The sequence below is a fragment of the Aquarana catesbeiana genome, linkage group LG04 (genome assembly GCF_042186555.1).
Source record: "Aquarana catesbeiana isolate 2022-GZ linkage group LG04, ASM4218655v1, whole genome shotgun sequence".
NCBI classification, from domain to species: domain Eukaryota; kingdom Metazoa; phylum Chordata; class Amphibia; order Anura; family Ranidae; genus Aquarana; species Aquarana catesbeiana.
The window spans coordinates 275,532,857-275,550,496 of NC_133327.1; the positions used below are offsets into that span (position 1 = coordinate 275,532,857).

Genomic DNA, 17,640 nt, shown 5'->3' on the forward strand with positions numbered 1-17,640 from the left:
TAGCATTGCTCTGGGACATCCCATCAGTAATTACTGTGGCTCTGTGTCCCGTGATGTTCGAGAAAGAAAATAGGATTTTTTTAAAACAGCTTACCTGTAAAATCCTTTTCTTTCGAAGGACATCACGGGACACAGAGGTCCCGCCCCTCTTCTAATACACTATATTGCTTGGCTACAAAACTGAGGTATCCCTGCAAGGGGGAGGGATTATATAGGGGGTTGAACTTCCTGATAGGGTGTGCCAGTGTCCAATCACCAGTGATACCTATATAACCCATCAGTAATTACTGTGGCTCTGTGTCCCGTGATGTCCTTCGAAAGAAAAGGATTTTACAGGTAAGCTGTTTTAAAAAATCCTATTCTTAGGATACTCATTTTGCCAGAAATCTTAAATTTTCCGGTCCCTTGCTTGGATCCACAACCTACCTGTTGTGATTCAATCACTTTCGGCCACTTGCTACCCTCATCAACATCAGGTACTTGGGTTTGTAAGTTTGCTAGACATTGCCTCACTTTGGGCCTAGTGGCACAGAGGACAGCTACACTGTAACAGGTGACCTCAGCCTTCACTCCCCTATTACCAAAAGCAGTGGTTTCTTGGCTCTCCAAGAAGGGATGGATGTTTGCAATAAATATCCTTGGCCCCTATTACTATAAGGTCAGGTTCATCCTTTCCTGAGTCTTTCAGCCCCTGTGTGAAGCTCCTTGTCCTTGTCTCCGGACCACCTTCTGTCAAATGAACAGGATGGAAAACCGCTGGGGTGATCAAAAGAAAATGTCCTGTGTGTACCCAGCATTATACAGCTCTGTGAAGTGAGTCACACCCCTCACTTACAACCAAAAGAGCCTTGATTTCTACTTCAAATTTTTTTTTTAGTCTCTACACGGTTATCGCACATTTTTTACTTGTATGGGTTTAAAGTGCACCTTGTTACGCACTATGTGCGAAGTCACTTCTGCACCTTCGCCCCTTTGTGTGCCTGCAGTTCTTAATACTATCCCTGATGCAGATTCAGAGCTTCCACCTCCTCATGAAATTATTATTTTTAAGCAAGTCCTACATGACTTAGCTTTTCTGCCCTGCAATTAGGGATTAGCCTGCTGTTCCATGCATTGGGTCTTGGAGAGCTGGAGCTACAAAGGCCTTCTCTTTACATTCTTTTTGGCATACCGTCCTTAAAGAGGACCAGTGGCGGCCCGTCCATGCGCCTAGCCCCTAATCTACATGCAGGGTGCCGAACGCATGGATTTCAACAGGGATTTTTTTTATAAGTGTGTGATTAGAGCCCAAGGCTCTAATTGGCTTCAAAAAAGGGTGGGCTGTGCCTCAAGCCCACCCACTTGTGTGACAATAGCAAATTAATATTCACTATTGTCTTCCTGCTTCTCCTCCTTTCCAATTAGGAAGCGGGTCCTGAGACCCGATTGGCCAGAGAGTCTCAGGACCCACTTCCTGTTCGGCTGGTAGGAGAAGCAGTGGCCCAGGAGCGAGATCCCTATCATCATCCTCCTAAGGTAAGAAGGCCTCTGTACGTCTACCGTGGGGGGTTGATCACCACCTTCCCATCTGTTTCCCGCTGGGGGTGGTTGGGTTTGCTGCTCCCCCCAAAATATTGAGCACCAGCTGCCACTGATGAGGACAGGAACCAACTGGTGGAGTCATGGGATCCCGCTCATAATGTAGTGTAGCTAATGGAATTTGACAAGTGGTCCCTACCCACTGTGAATGATACTGTCATCCACCTTAATGAACATAAAACAGGTTGGTGATCTTACATTTAAGGATTTCACTGATTTTCACATGGTCTCTGGCCTGAGGTATCAGTTATGCCGTGTACACATGACCGGACTTTACGGCATACTTAGTCCGGCAAACCTGAGTCCGTCAGACAATTCGATCATGTGTGGGCTCCAGCGGACTTTTTTTTTCTCAAAAGTTTGACTGACCTAGAAATGAAACATGTTTCAAATCTATCGTCAACACTCGAGTCCGGTCGAAAAGTCCGCTCGTCTGTATGCTAGTCCGACGGACAAAAACCGACGCTAGGGCAGCTATTGGCTACTGGCTATGAACTTCCTTGTTTTAGTCCGGTCATACGTCATCACGTACGAATCCGTCGGACTTTGGTTGATCGTGTGTAGGCAAGTCCGTTCATTCGGAAAGTCCGTCGAAGTCCGCAGGACAAAGTCTGCCGTAAAGTTCGCTCCTGTGTACGCGGCATTAGAACTGTCTGGTACTCCACTCCTTATTGTCAGTCACTCAAATTTGTGCATCCATTTCTGGGTGGATTAACTTTTATTATAAAATACTTTTCCATCTCTAGACAGACCCACATACCATTGAACTTTTAGAAAGAATGTCTAAAGCAACATTTTACTACAGAAGAACCTTGAAAAAATTTTTATATCTTGGAACTCCTGCTAAAATTAATTAGCGATCAGATGAACGCCCCTCACATTCATTGCCAGTGGACAGAATTCCACCATTAGTATTGATAAGAAGCTCACCCTTACATACAACTAAAAAGATCATTGATGTCATGCAGCTGACAAGCTCTGCAAACTGGCATTGGCCCCAGAACAATGCAGGCACCCCCCAAATGGCTGGTCAATCACCCACAGCTTAAGGAACCCCTAGCAACATCTGAAGGAATCTCCAGGATTCCACAAAACCCTGTTTTGAGAATAGCTGGTCTAAAGCCTTACTTTTCAGCCTTAATGGTCTTCTACTTCTACTTCTACTATTAAGCTTGCCTCTTACATGTGCCTAGTGTATATACATATGCATAGAGCTCTTTGGCTCAGTTTCTGAGGAGATGCCCCTGAGTGCCCAGAGTGTACACCCTCCCCTGTATAGGAGAACTGTTAAGTGGATTGACCTCATTCTTCCTCTTTTTTTACAGCAGCTCCTTGTACAAAGTTTTTTTTTTTTTTTTCATTCTTGTGGCAGATCTATAAGCCATAAATCCTTGACCTCTTCTGTTCACACCTCTACATAATGACTCGTCACTATTTTCCGAGTGTGATGCTGTCTGTCTTCTTTTTTTTTTTTTTTTTTTTTTTTTTATTTCTAAAATTACTTGTTTGTGTACTGACCATGTTGATGCTCAATGTTTAATCTGTAGCCCCAGATTAATGGATTTATACATGGGTTAAAAACAGTCCTGTAGAATTCAGGACTGTTTTCTACTTGGTTTGCGCTTTCATGGCCATATTTGTCCTGGTTCCTTTCCCTGATATTAAGGGTAACCGCTTCAGCCCCAGAAGATTTTACCCCCTTCCTGACCAAAGCACTTTTTGCGATTCGGTACTGCATCGCCTTAACTGACAATTGCGCGGTCGTGCGATGTTGCACCCAAACAAAATTGACGTCCTTTTTTTTCCTTCAAATAGGGCTTTCTTTTGGTGGTATTTGATCACCTCTGCGATTTTTATTTTTTTGCGCTATAAACAAAAAAAGAGAGACAATTTTGAAAAAAAGCAATATTTTTTTCTTTTTGCTATAATAAATATCCCCCAAAAATATATAAAAAACTAATTTTTTCCTCAGTTTTGGCCAATATGTATTCTTCTACATATTTTTGGTAAAAAAAAAATCACAACAAGCGTATATTGATTGGTTTGCACAAAAGTTATAGCGTCTACAAAATACGGGATAGTTTTGTTATTTTTATAGTGGAAAAAAAATGTACTTTTACAATCACTTTAAGCGGAGATCATGATGTCATCTGCTCGACTTTCCGCCTCAGCCAATCAGAGGAAGCTTTGTTGTCTTTAAGAAAATACAAAGCTTCCTGTTAATGGCTGAGCTTAGCCTTACTCAATTTTATTCCGAGAACAGGATGGGAAGTCCCCATCCTGCTGCAAGAACAAAGCGCTCTATACTATATGTAGCCTCAGCTACAAACGGTTCATATGGCGTTGACAGTCGCTGCTTGTGTTAGTGATGGAAATGGTTCATTTGGACCAGCTTGAGCCAAACAAACTACTTAAAGTTCATTAAAACATGGAGTTAGGTTATAAGCTGGCCATACACTGTTGTTTTTTTTGTTTGTTTTTTTAATCTTATTCAGACAGCCGGCTGAACAAAAAATAGATTCCTCCGTCTACAAAAACAAGGTGGATGGATGTATTCTAACAGCTGCACTGGCCTCTGTCAGAATACACTGATCAGTGGCTGCAGCAGCTAATCAAGAAAAACTTTCCAACATGTCCTTTCCAAAATGTTGGTGGAAATTCGGAAGGTTCAGCAGGGTTAGTGTAGTTCCCTGGATGATGAAGAAAATGTATTTACTGTAAAAAAAAAACAAAAAAAAGTTTTTGAAGTCCATTTAGGGAAACTGGGCTCCCACCCCTCTGTTATTGGCCTTAAGTTCTGCTTGCTCACAAAACTGAGGCATGGCTGATGGAGTCGGGGTTATGCAGGGGCTGGCTTAATGGTTTTTTGTTTTGCCAATGTCCAAACCTCCTGAAGGCAGAAGCTTAAAGCGGGGGTCCACCTATCTATCGTTTTTTTTTTTTTTGGAGATCATTCACAAACTTTTCTTCTCATGATTATCTACTCACATGTTCTGTGTAATAAGTCTGCCTGTGTCCGATTTCGTTGTAAAGAATAACTTATAAAATTCACTGAAGGCGGTTTCCATCTTCATTGTGGGCATTTGAAGCCCACAAGCATGTATTTCCTGGATGCGGTGAATGCTGTGCTCCCAGCATTCACCGAGATGTTGTGATGACACTGTTGCACAATGCATGCTGGGAAGCCTGAGACTAGCTCCCAGGGGACTGTGGGAGGTTTGGGAGAGGCTAGAAACACACCTACTCCCATGGGAGGAAAACCAGGAAGTGCTAAGAAGATTAGAAAAAAAAGGTAATTACGGCGATTTAAATTTTTTTACACAGCATGTCAGCATCTAGGCAAGGAAGAGAATGCATAGAGATAATGTTCAAAATTTGGGTGGAACCCCGCTTTAACTCACTTATCCTAGACTATTTTACAATCTAGTGTACAAAGAACTCCAAAATAATTTTATGGTAGATATAGATATCTATATATAGATATCTATAGATAGATATATAGATAGATATATAATATTTTTTTTTAAATTAAAAAAAAAAAAATGTTGCTCTGTTCTTGATCATAGCTAGTTAGTACCTCTTATACTTGTTAATTTTTCTGTTCCTCAGGATTGCCAGTGGATTTGGTGGTGCACTGTTTGTTTACCTGAATCGGAAAATTGTAGAATTTATGAGGAAGCAGAAAGCCATTAACAAGTTTCTTATGAAAAAGTGAGTCTCTTAACATTCTTCTTGTAGGTATTGGGCCCAATATCTTTTCAAATCATGTACAGGGAATAATTTGTATGTTATTTTTTTTTTTCCTTTCTGTACTTTCCTCAAATCCTCCTTAGTAGGCCTACAGCACAACCCATTGGTCTGGCATGATCTCTGCTTGGTTCCTTCTGGTTTACAGTTGGGTGTGGAGAGGAAGCTAAATATTTCTGACCACAGTACCATTCTTAAGGTATAGTGAGAGAAGAATCTCTGCACAGGGTATGCCAGCACAATGAAGGGGGTAGATGAAGTTTGCACTTCACCAAGTATACTTTTAGGTCTGTTGACCTTTTACAGTTCTGCTTGCTGCAAATAGGTTTAGAAAACATGGAGGGAAGATAATAATTACCTCTTCAGGGTTAAATGGCTTTTCTGGCCCACCGCAGTTGAATTTATATTGGCAATGAGATCAAAGTGAGGATTGTTAAAAACTAGCTTTTCTGAAATTTAAAAGGGTCAGTTCACCAATTTATTGTTCTACACTACCTTAAGGCCCCTTTCACACTGGGGCGGTGGGGGCGTCGGTGGTACAACAGCGCTATTTTTAGCGCTGCTGTACCGTCGTTCTTGCAGCGGTATTCGGCCGCTAGCGGTGCGGTTTTAACCCCTGCTGGCGGCCGAAAAAGGGTTAAAATCCCTCGTACAGCGCGGCTATAGCCGCGGTATTGCCGCGGTATAGCCGCGCTGTCCCATTGATTTCAATGGGCAGGAGCGGTGAAGGAGCGGTGAATACATCGCTCCTTCACCGCTCCAAAAAAGCGGTTTGCAGGACTTTTTTCACCGTCCTGCCTGTGCACCGCTTCAGTGTGAAAGCCCTCGGGCTTTCACACTGAACAAACAGCGGAGGCTGTTTAGGGGCGGTTTGCAGGCGGTTTTTTTTAGCGCAATACTGCCTGCAAACCGCCCCAGTGTGAAAGGGGTCTAAATGTTAATTTTCTCATCACAACTTTCAATTCACAAACAAATGTTGCATGTCGGAGATTTTTTTAAATTATTATTATTAAATGGTTTTACGGAAAGGAAAACTAAAGGTTTTTTTTTGTGTTCTACTGACTGTTTTTAGTTGCCTTTCACACTGGCGGTAATGCTTCTGCCTTCTGGAAAGAGATCCACAGTGGAGGCACTACTACCACCTTCTTGACACTTTTTTTTTTTTTTTTTTTGCCAAGTGACAATTCTTCTTTGTGGAATGATTCTACAAGTGCGGACCAAGTGTTTGGCTTGCAGTGCAGCCCCATTAATTTCAGTGGCCGAGCCTAATAGGCAGAGTTAAAATTGCCACAGCATGTGTACAGCTCTGGCTAACTGTATTATAATTGCAGAGCACTGTAAAACCATAGCTCAGCCGCTTGTTTTTATCACCCCCTGGGTGCTAGTGTGAAAGAGTCTGTAAACTGTCTTATATTTGCTATCTCTGTTTTACAAATATTAATGTAATACAAAGTGAACCTGCGTTGAAAGTTTTTTCAGAGCAATATATGAGATTTTTTAAAATGATCACAGCATAAGTTGTTTCATCTAAAATATTAGCAGGTAAGGTGAGCCTGGAAACTTGTGTAAAGCGGCTGAGAGCTACACTTGCTATTCACGTGTCATTAATAACCACAATATGCATGTAGAAAATTTATATTTAACCAACTAAAAAAATTTTTTTTTCTAATTGTTTTTTTTTTTGACTATTATAATGAAAAAAAATATAAACCAAAGGAATATATTCAGTCTTAAACAATAACCCATGCAATAATCTTTGAAAGCTGGCTCACATATTAATACTATAGCATGCAGATGTTAAATTCAATGAATCCATAAAATTAAACCTTAAAGGTTAACTCTACATACATTGGAAAAACATATCGCAAATAAAAATTAATATAGCCTATATAATTGCAACACAAGCCATATTGTAATAGAACATTATTACATTATTCAAAATTGCCTTTCCTTTTCAATCTACACTGCTGTGTAATTTTCTGTAAAATACAATATGGTAACCTAGAGGAGTTCTGTACACTGATGGTGTACGGAATGCCCCCAACTAATGTAATTTCCTGCTTGCGTGATTGGCTCACTGATTTTGCACTAAGATACAAATCTAATTTTGGACATCCTTATATCCTCTGCAACAAACATTTCAGTTTTGGTGAGATACTCCCAAAGGGTTATTCATGTCTACAGGGATTCAGACCCTGCCACTTTCCTCTTTAGAACCCTGCAAGTACAGCAGCTGATCAATAATGAAAGTCACTGCCATGCACGATCACTTTGCACCTGGACACAGAAAAACAGCTATTTCTTTAGACTAACAAAAGGTAGGAATCTGCAACAAAGTAAAATCCCTGCAATGTTCATAGATCTCCCAGAGGATTTACTTTTGTCAGCACAAGTAGAGTTACTCTTTAACCGTTTCCCACCCGGCCAATGTATATAAACAGTTGAGTGTGAGTTTCACCATTCTGAGTGGACCTACCCGTACGTCCCCCAGAATGGGGGCCCGCGCGTGGCGCGATCCTGTGATCTTAAAACACAGCCAAACACAGATCGAGATATGGGGGCTGTGATTGGCCCTTCCGATCACAGCCGTCAGCGTAAACAGAGATACATATCTGTCTCAGCAATCCCCTCTGAGCTCAGTTTGGGGGGGGGGGGGGGGGAAGATGCAGCCTGTGCTGACAGCTCTCTGTGTAAGTGATAATTTTACACAGCAGTCACATATCACACAGTCTGCAGCCATCCCCACACAGCACACCAAGCACCACAGTCATGTCCCTTGATCATCTGTACCAGTGCACAAAACATCTGTCAGTGTACGGGTCCCATCAACATCTGTACCAGAGTACCCGCGCACAAAAACATCTGCAATAGTGTTCCATATCAACATCTGTCAGTGTCCACCGGTGGACGATCAACATCTGTCCTAGTGCACAAAAACATCTGTCAGTGTACCAGTGTCCCACCATTAAATAAATAACTTAAGTCACCCCATGCTTGCCTGCAAAGGCGAACACACACGTTGGTCCTCCTGTGTAACTCTAAACTGGTAACCAGTAAAGGCTTATAAAGCGTCGCCTATGGAGATTTTTAAATACTGAAGTTTGCACACGCTTGTGAAATGGAGCCAGTTCTAAAGCGTGACATGTTTGGTATCTGTATACACAACGCAACACCATATTTTATATTTTACCAAAAACTTGGGTATCATATTGTCTTTGTGTGCCCTGAAATTCATTAAAATTTATTTATGCGTTAGTGTGTAAAATTGCATTACATAATCTGCTGCACAAATACTGTGAGACATAAGTTTGCAAAACCCACCATTTATTCTCTAGGGCCTCTGCTACAAAAATATATAATGATTGGGGGTTTGAAATAATTTTCTAGCAGAAATACAGATTTCTACTTGTAAACAAAAAGCGTCAGAAGCAGGCCTGGTTATAAAGTAGATCATGGCTAAAGGTGCTCCTTGGATGTGGCACCTCTATGTGGCTATAATCATAGATTGGAGGTGGTTATTATCTGCTAAAAGAGGCCAACATCCCTCTAATGTATGAGAACACTGTTTTCCCCTCAAGGGTGGGACTTTAAAGGCACAGGCCTGTAACAATAGTTATAAAATTCCATTTTAATAGTATCAAGGTTTGTACATATATAGTAAAACAAAATATATATAAAAACAATTCAAGCTGAAAGTGCTACGCTAACACATAAAGGGGTAGCAAAATTGGATCATGTGTATATGATAACATGAGGCAATAATATTAACAGTTGTGCTCATAAATTTACATACCCTGGCTGAATTTTATTTCTTGGCCATTTTTCATAGAATATGAATAACACAAACTTTTCTTTCACTCATGGTTAGTGTTTGGCTGAAGACATTTATTATCAACTGTGTTTACTCTTTTTAAATTATAATGACAACAGAAACTACCCAAATGACCCTGATCAAAAGTTTACATACCCCAGTTCCTAATACCTTGTATTGCCCCCTTTAACATCAATGACAGCTTGAAGTCTTTTGTGGTATTTGTGGATGATTCTTTTTATCTTCTCATATGGTAAAGCTGCCCATTCCTCCTTGGCAAAAAGCCTCCAGTTCCTGTAAATTCTTAGGCTGCCTTGCATGAACTGCACGTTTGAGATCTCCCTAGAGTGGCCCAATGACTTTGAGGTCATGAGACTGAGATGGCCACTCCAGAACCTTCACTTTATTCTGCTGTAGCCAATAACAGGTCGACTTGGCCTTGTGTTTTGGATCATTGTCATTTTGGAATGTCCAAGTACGTCCCATACGCAGCTTCCTGGCTGATGAATGCAAATGTTCCTCCAGTATTTTTTGATAACATACTGCATTCATCTTGCCATCAATTTCGACCAAATTTCCTGTGCCTTTGTAGCGCACACATCCCCAAAACATCAGTTTCATAATAGGAATGGTGTACCTTTCATCATAGGCCTTGTTGACTCCTCTCCAAATGTAGCGTTTATGGTTGTGGCCAAAAAAAAGCTTAATTTTGGTCTTATCACTCCAAATGACTTTGCCAGAAGGTTTGAGGCTTGTCTCTGTGCTGTTTGGCGTATTGTAAGCAGGATACTTTGTTGCATTTGTGTAGTAATGGCTTTCTTCTGGCGACTCGACCATGCAGCCCATTTTTCTTCAAGTGCCTCCTTATTGTGCATCTTGAAACGGCCACGGCACATGTTTTCAGAGAGTCCTGTATTTCAGGTGAAGTTATTTGTGGGTTTTTCTTTGCATCCCGAACAATTTTCCTGGCAGTCGTGGCTGAAATTTTAGTTGGTCTACCTGACTGTGGTTTGGTTTTACCAGAACTCCTCATTTTCCACTTCTTGTTTAGAGTTTGAACGCTGCTGATTGGCATTCTCAATTTCTTGGATATCTTTTTGTATCCCTTTCCTGTTTTATACAGTTGAACTACCTTTTCCCACAGATCCTTTGACAATTCTTTTGCTTTCCCCATGACACAGAATCCAGAAACGACAGTGCAGCACTGGATGAAAGATGCAAGTGTCTGTCAGGAGTCCAGAAATTCATTGACCTTTTATACACACACACAAATTACAAGCAAACAGATCAGCCATTCAAACTCCTTTGTGTCAACTTGTGTGCATGTTATCAGGCCAAAATCAACAGGGTATGTAAACTTTTGATCAGGGTCATTTGGGTGGTTTCTGTTGTCATTATGATTTAAAAAGAGTAAACACAGTTGATTGATAATAAATGGCTTCAGCCAAACACTAACCATGAGTGAAAGAAAAGTTTTTGTGTTATTCATATTCTCTGAAAAAAAGGCCAAGAAATCATAAATTCTGCCAGGGTATGTAAACTTATGAGGACAACTGTACAAGGAATAGTGATGGTAGCAATCACAATTCCTACACGTTTAGGAGTAACTTTAACTCCTCCTTTAGGGATAATCTTTTATGCAGTTTAGTAAAGCAGGGAAAGAAAATCCATTGCATCCCTTAGTGAAAGCAGCACACATTGTACACAAAAACACTGGTTAGGCACACATTTAACCCTTTGATCGCCCTAGATGTTTAACCCCTTCCCAGCAAGTGTCATTAGTAGAGTGACAGGGCACATGTTTAGCACTGATCACTGTATTAGTGTCACTGGTTCCCACAAAGTGTCAGTGTCAGATTGTCTACTGCAATATCGCAGTCCCGCTATAAGTCGCTGTTCGCCGCCATTATTTTTATAAAAAATAAATACTCCAGTATATTTACCATAGTTTGTAGAAAATAAAAAATATGTAGCAGAATACATATTGACCTAACCTGCTGACTTAAATTGATGATAGGCAAATCCTATCCTCATATTGATTAGTGGTTCCAAATTAATAACTACTGCAGTAGGGAACAGACACAAAAGATACGCTCAGCATCTTTCCAAATAACTGTTCTGCTTTATTATGATGCAATTGAAGGTTTTTATACACATGATTACGTAGGTATCACATTAATATTACAATTGTACGTTTATGGTAACAAGGGGCGTTACATAGGCAGGCTTATTCTAATCACGACTCGAAAGAATGTAAACATGTACTGAAAACATTATTAGTGCTGTGTGCACAGTGAGAGCAGTGTGCAATACATAAAAAATAGAATACAATTATATACTGTACAGAACTTACAAATTTCCATTACAGTCTCCCCTTGTTTGATCAATATTTTGATCACTAACCATATCTGCTATCACCTTTAACCTGGAACCTCCACACGCTTAGGTGGAGGTAGTCCTGGCCATAGAGGCAAAAAACTCCATTGTGGAGAAAATAATAGCTGAGCAACTTTTTCATTACAAAATGACTTTTCATTGTGAAAAACAAATGATTGATAAGACATATTTACAGAGTACTGGCTGTACACTCCTGTGGCCAGAATGGCCTTCTAGCTGAATTGTGGGCATGCTGGCTTATCAGCATATGTAAACACAGACGATTCTACATAAAATGGAAGACGTACAAAAGACAAATATGACTTCAACATGGCTAAACTACTTTTCAAATATATATATCCCTTACAATTACAGTAATTGAATCTAAAAGTACCCTAGACTGTGATCACAAGAGGGAAACAAATCAAACACAGAGATTTCTTTAATTTTGTCATTTTTGCAGTGTATGGTGTGGATCCAGGTGTCTTTTTCTTCAAGTTTTGCAAAAACTGTACATGAAATAGATGCTGTATTGAGTCTCCAAACATTTCCTTATATATAAATGTCTCTTAACAATCCACAAGTCACCTGGCTTTAGTTTTAGATCCTTACAAACTTTTAGGATCTGGAATTGGGGATAAAACATATAAATTAGTTTGTCAAAAACCTTAAAAGATCAGCAACATTCCCTGTGAGATCCGAATGGAGGACTTCAGCTGCTGAGACAAAATATAAGCAAGTGAGTAACACACTCCCAAACCAAATCCCATAGGGAGAGAGTCCAACATCCCCCTTATAGGCTTGATAAAATATAAGAAAACATTCAGGCAAAAGTTTTCTAGTTTCTTACTCTACTTTGTCCGCTTCATTGTAGACAGTAGGGCGTGTAAAAATAAAACCTCAAAACTTCTAGTAAGGACTCTCCTATAAAAATGATTTCCTCTGTTACTCTCTGTACTTTCTGCACTCTATATTTACAAACTACTTCTGATAACACTTTTTACTGTGGCCTTTGCAGTAGCATTTGCCACTGGACATCCAAAAAACATGTCCATACAGACAAAATACATACTCGTAAGATCCTGACTTGGGCATCTGGATATATGTTTTTGTAATCTCTGGAAGGGATGTTCAGCTTTTGGTAACAGGTAAAACAAGAAGTGGTATGTTCTAAAAACAACCGTGGAGAACCCTGGCTCTATCCCATGCTCATTTACTAAGGCAGCCATAACTGCTTGTGACTGATGACACGGTCCATGTGTCAAGCTGGAGGGAAAAGAGTGTCTGGCAGACATAAATGATCACCTTTTCCAAAGTCCTGTTTCATAAGAAGTTGCCCCCTGTGGACCACTTGTTCTTCTCATTCTGGGGTCCCTAAAGTTGAATTATTAATCCCAACTATACTGGGCCAGAACTAGGGTGGAATCTGTGAGTTGCACAGACCCATCAAGTGTCCGGGGCTGTAAATGCAGCATCCTTAGTCACCTGGTCTGCTTCCATGTGTGAAAGTTAATATGGCTACCTCAGCAAGAACCTGGAAGGCTGAAAACAGCCGATCAAATTAACTTGGCATTCTTGGTTGGTTTACCTGCCGAAGTAAAAACAAACTTCTGGCCCTTCAAATGGAACCACAAGCTCTCTATATCTCGACTGTCTATATAAATATACATTCTTTTTATAGCTCACAGGCTTTGCTAAAACATGGAGCTCTGCTTCTTGAGCTGGGGAAAAAGGATCCAATGACTTTGAATACAGAGTATCCTTCTGGGTGATAAACTGCATATACGAATCTACAAAAAATGTAATTATCTGGGTCTTCAGGGAGTGTGTCCCACACTGGGCTCACAGCAGCTGATTCCTACACCATCAATTTAACACATGTGGCTTCCTTTGTCCCCAGCCTCCTCCAATAGAGGCAATAAGGTGGCTGGATTCAAATGTACGCATTTTTCATTTGTTAGTTTTGTACATAAACAAACTCATATTTTAAACCTTTCATTAGACAAACATTTAGTTAGCTGTGTATTTGCTGCACAGAATGTCGGACCATTAAAAATTAAATGTTTGACCAAAACAATATCTAACTTTGTTTAATAGCACCTTTGCATAAAAGCTACAGCTCTGATATATCGGGATGAACCCTTCATTACTGGGTCCAACTTGCATAAATACATTACAATGGCTTGTTTTCTATTATGCTGTTTGTGTAAGAACTCCAGTTTCATGTTTCAAAAGACAACTTTTTCCTGGCATTATTATAATAAATGATAATACCCTGCGGTCATGGAGAGATGCCCATAAATCCAAAATATTCTTCTGCTTATACCACTGCACTTACAAGGAAAAAGGGCGCATCATTTCACAATCCACACATTCTGCTTTGGATTTCAAAAATAAAAATAAATAAAAACAAAGGATCAACAATCTGTATGATGGACCTGAAAGCATCAAAAACTATAAATCAACTGGCTGCAGGTGGCATCTATCCTAACTGGGTGTGTGGACTTGATGCGATGGGTCTCTAAATTTTAAATTTTAAATTTAATTTATTATAACTCTCACATCATGAACCGCACATCAAGTTATTATCAAGAACCTTCAGATTTCATTTTTGTAGAAAAACTTCTTATGTATCCCATCCATCTTGACTTTGTTAAATATTATGGCAGCTGTATTCCAAATAACAACCTCATATTAATCTTTTTTTCTGTCAATAAGGGCTTATTGTATAAATGTAAAATTCTAAAATTGTTATCTTAATCTAAACTAATCCCATTTTTACAAATTTCCCCAATAACCTGGATTTAATTTCCAACCAAAGGTTGTCTAAACCAGTTTCAATATATCTATATTAATAAAATTGTTAAACTCATATTAGAAAAGAATACTCATTAATACTTAATTTTACTTAATTTCCCTTTTTTAAATGCACTGTTTCCACTATCAAAGGATATTCAATTTGTGTAATACACGGTTAAATGTAACCTTCATTTTACCATGTCTGGAAAACAGATTAAAAAAATAATTGTGATCACATTGTTTACCATTAGATTTGTTAACCCGTCACATTTTCTTATTAATGTTTTGTCTAAAAAACTGGAATTGGCATGGTGTACTTCCAGTTTATCACTGACCTCTCATCTCAGCCACATACTTTCATGAGAGCACAAAGGAGAGGGGGTCACATCTGCGTACATGACACACACAAGCAATAGAACTAAAGCTCCCAGCATTCGCACACACATACACCAATATCTCTCTAAAATCGCTTACATTTTTCCCATTTGTACACAACACATGCATATCATTCTCTCACTTTCTTTTAACTCTCATTATTATTTCCCTGCCTAAATTCTGCTTTCCTTATTTTGTTTTATATCTAGCTTCTATGATCAGACGGACAGCCAGAGTGCTCATCCCATCTTCCCTCTCTGACAACATATAAAGTATTCTGTTTTAATTCTCATTTCTCTGTTTCTGATTTTACTAGTTGTAGTGCCTGACCTCAAATTCATCCCACAACTTAACATGAAAATGTCCCTTTCTGTCTAGTGTTAATGTCACCCTTGATCCACCCTGCTCACATAGATAGCTGTTTCTCTAGCTGTTTACTCTGCATGATTCTTAGTCCCTGTGGACCTTGGTAACCCAGTTACCCATTGTGGATCCCTGTGCACTTTGACCATTAATCTAGGAGCTTAGTATAGGCGGAACCGCACCTTCGGTTGATATATAGCGCTCCTCTTGCGCTGGGCATTTTTGAGGGTCTCTTACCCTTCATTCCCTTACTTAATTCAATGCCCATAATGACTGGCCACTCTTCTCTACATGTGCCTATACCCTCTTGCCGCTAAACTACTTTATCTAGCAGATGTATTACATATACCTGTGAACAGCACCATTCTTCCCTTTCTTATCTATAACACTCCAATGGACAATAGACAGGGACAACATAACATATAACCACCAATCAATACAGTTCGATTAAGGGGAGTAAAATAGGTACCCTTTGTCCTGAAAATGCCTTACCGATCAAGGAAGTCTGATAACTCAAATGTAAGCAAAAGGCTTACCTCAGCCAGCTGACTATCAGAAATTCCCGGATCGTCTCAAGCTCCTCGTTTCGGATACTCTGGGTCACCTGGAATCTACTCCTAAGGCAAAGCTCGCCATGCTGACTCGGTTAAATTGATGATAGGCAACTCCTATCCTCATATTGATTTGTGGTTCCAAATTAATAACTACTGCAGTAGGGAACAGACACAAAAGATACGCTCAGCATCTTTCCAAATAACTGTTCTGTTTTATTATGACGCAATTGAAGGTTTTTATACACATAATTACGTAGGGATCACATTAATATTACAATTGTACGTTTATGGTAACAAGGGCCGTTACATAGGCAGGCTAATTCTAATCAGGACTCGAAAGAATGTAAACCTGTACTGAAAACATTAGTGCTGTGTGCACAGTGGGGGCAGTGTGCAATACATACAAAATAGAATACAATTATATACAGAACTTACAAATTTCCATTACACCTAATGAAGAAATTTGATTTATTTTTCAATTTTTTTTTATTGGACATGTTTTATAACAGAAAGTAAAAAAAATTTTTTTTTTCTTTTTGTTTATAGCGCAAAAAACAAACAAACGCAGTGGTGATCAAATACCACCAAAAAAGCTCTATTTTTGGGGAAAAAAAATTACATTTAATATGGGTACAGCGTTGCATGACCACGCAATTGTCAGTTAAGAGATATGGTTTTCTTTTTTTTTTTTGGCTAACCATACTTACCTAGGTGGATGCTGCATCTGTCCCCCGCCCTCTCTGCACTGAGAACCGAGCCACCGAACATCGCCGATGGTTTAGTTTCTCACTCCTCCCTGAGCAGAGCTATATCCACTGTCGTTCCTACTCTGCTCCTCCGCGCTCATTGGAGTGCTGAGCTGTGGAGGGGTGGGGAGCAGCCGTCTCAGCGGCTCGCTGAGACTACCATCAATCAAGGCACCTGCTGGATCCAGACTTAGGAGGTCGGGATGACGCGCTGACTCGACTGATCCTGGTGACATCAGCGGAGAGCAGACCTTAGACTGCTCTCCGCTGAAAACGGGTCACAGGAGTGCAAAACGAATTGCACTCCTGTGACCCAGAGGAGAAGCCCAGCCTAAAAAGCTCAGGCTGGACTTCTCCTTTTAAGGGGCATAACGCTTCAAGAGGTCAGGTGGTTAAAGGCAGATATGTATATATATTTTTTTAATGAACAAACATGTCATCTGCTCTGTGCAGTGGTTTTGCATAGAGCAACCCCAATCCTCTTTTTCCGGGGCTCCTGCCTCCTCCCCCATCCTGTGTGTCCCCATAGCAAGTAGCTTGGCCCCCCATCCCCACTTTCTCCTCATTGTCTCACTGGCTATGATTGACAGTAGCCGGAGCCACTGCCGTCTTAGCCAATGAGCAAGAGGAGACCCGGAAGAGCGGCTTCTCTCGTGCACATTGCTGGATTGCTATGGGGCTCAGGTATTTTGTGGGGGGCGGGGGGATGCATGAAGGTTAAAAAAAAACCTTAAGCTTTTACAACCACTTTAATTCCAAGGTACCACTTTCATTTAAAGCATACCTAAACCCAAGAACAAAATATGATCGTATTGCAGCTTTTTGACCAATGACTGCATTACTGAGGAGTGCTGTAAACCTAGGACAGGGATGCAGTGTGTTACGACTAGTATATAACACCTTCCTTTCTTCTCTCTAACAGGGAAGGTGTTTTGTAGTCCATGGAGATAGCTGAAACCTGTGCTAACTGATACCTTCCTGTACTTTTTTTCCTCTGAACGGTTATCGGCTCACTAGATTTCTGGCTGGATGAAAAGCACTTTTTGAAGACAAATAGTAAAATGCTTTCAATTGTATATTTAATAGTCCAAAAGGTAGCAATTAAATTTATTACTGGAGTCTGCAATATACTCTGGAGTGTATTTATAAAACATTTGTTGCACAAACATTCACGCAAAGTGAGCTAAACTTCATTGAATTTTTTCGAATAGATTAAAGCAATTGTAAAGGAAAACATTTTATTAAAAAAAAAAAAAAATAACAAACATGTCATACTTACCTGCTCTGTGCA

At 40.0% G+C, this 17,640-nt stretch overlaps 1 protein-coding gene across 3 annotated transcripts in view; it reads left to right on the forward strand.

Annotated features, from left to right (window-relative positions):
- The window catches only part of CLCN2 (chloride voltage-gated channel 2), a 571,730-nt gene that overhangs the window by 317,418 nt on the left and 236,672 nt on the right, over nucleotides 1-17,640 (forward strand). For all 3 annotated transcript variants that reach the window (XM_073626607.1, XM_073626608.1, XM_073626609.1), the window contains one exon: nucleotides 5,188-5,289. In XM_073626607.1, coding sequence (XP_073482708.1) covers nucleotides 5,188-5,289 — 102 coding nt within the window. The remainder of the gene's footprint in view (nucleotides 1-5,187; nucleotides 5,290-17,640) is intronic.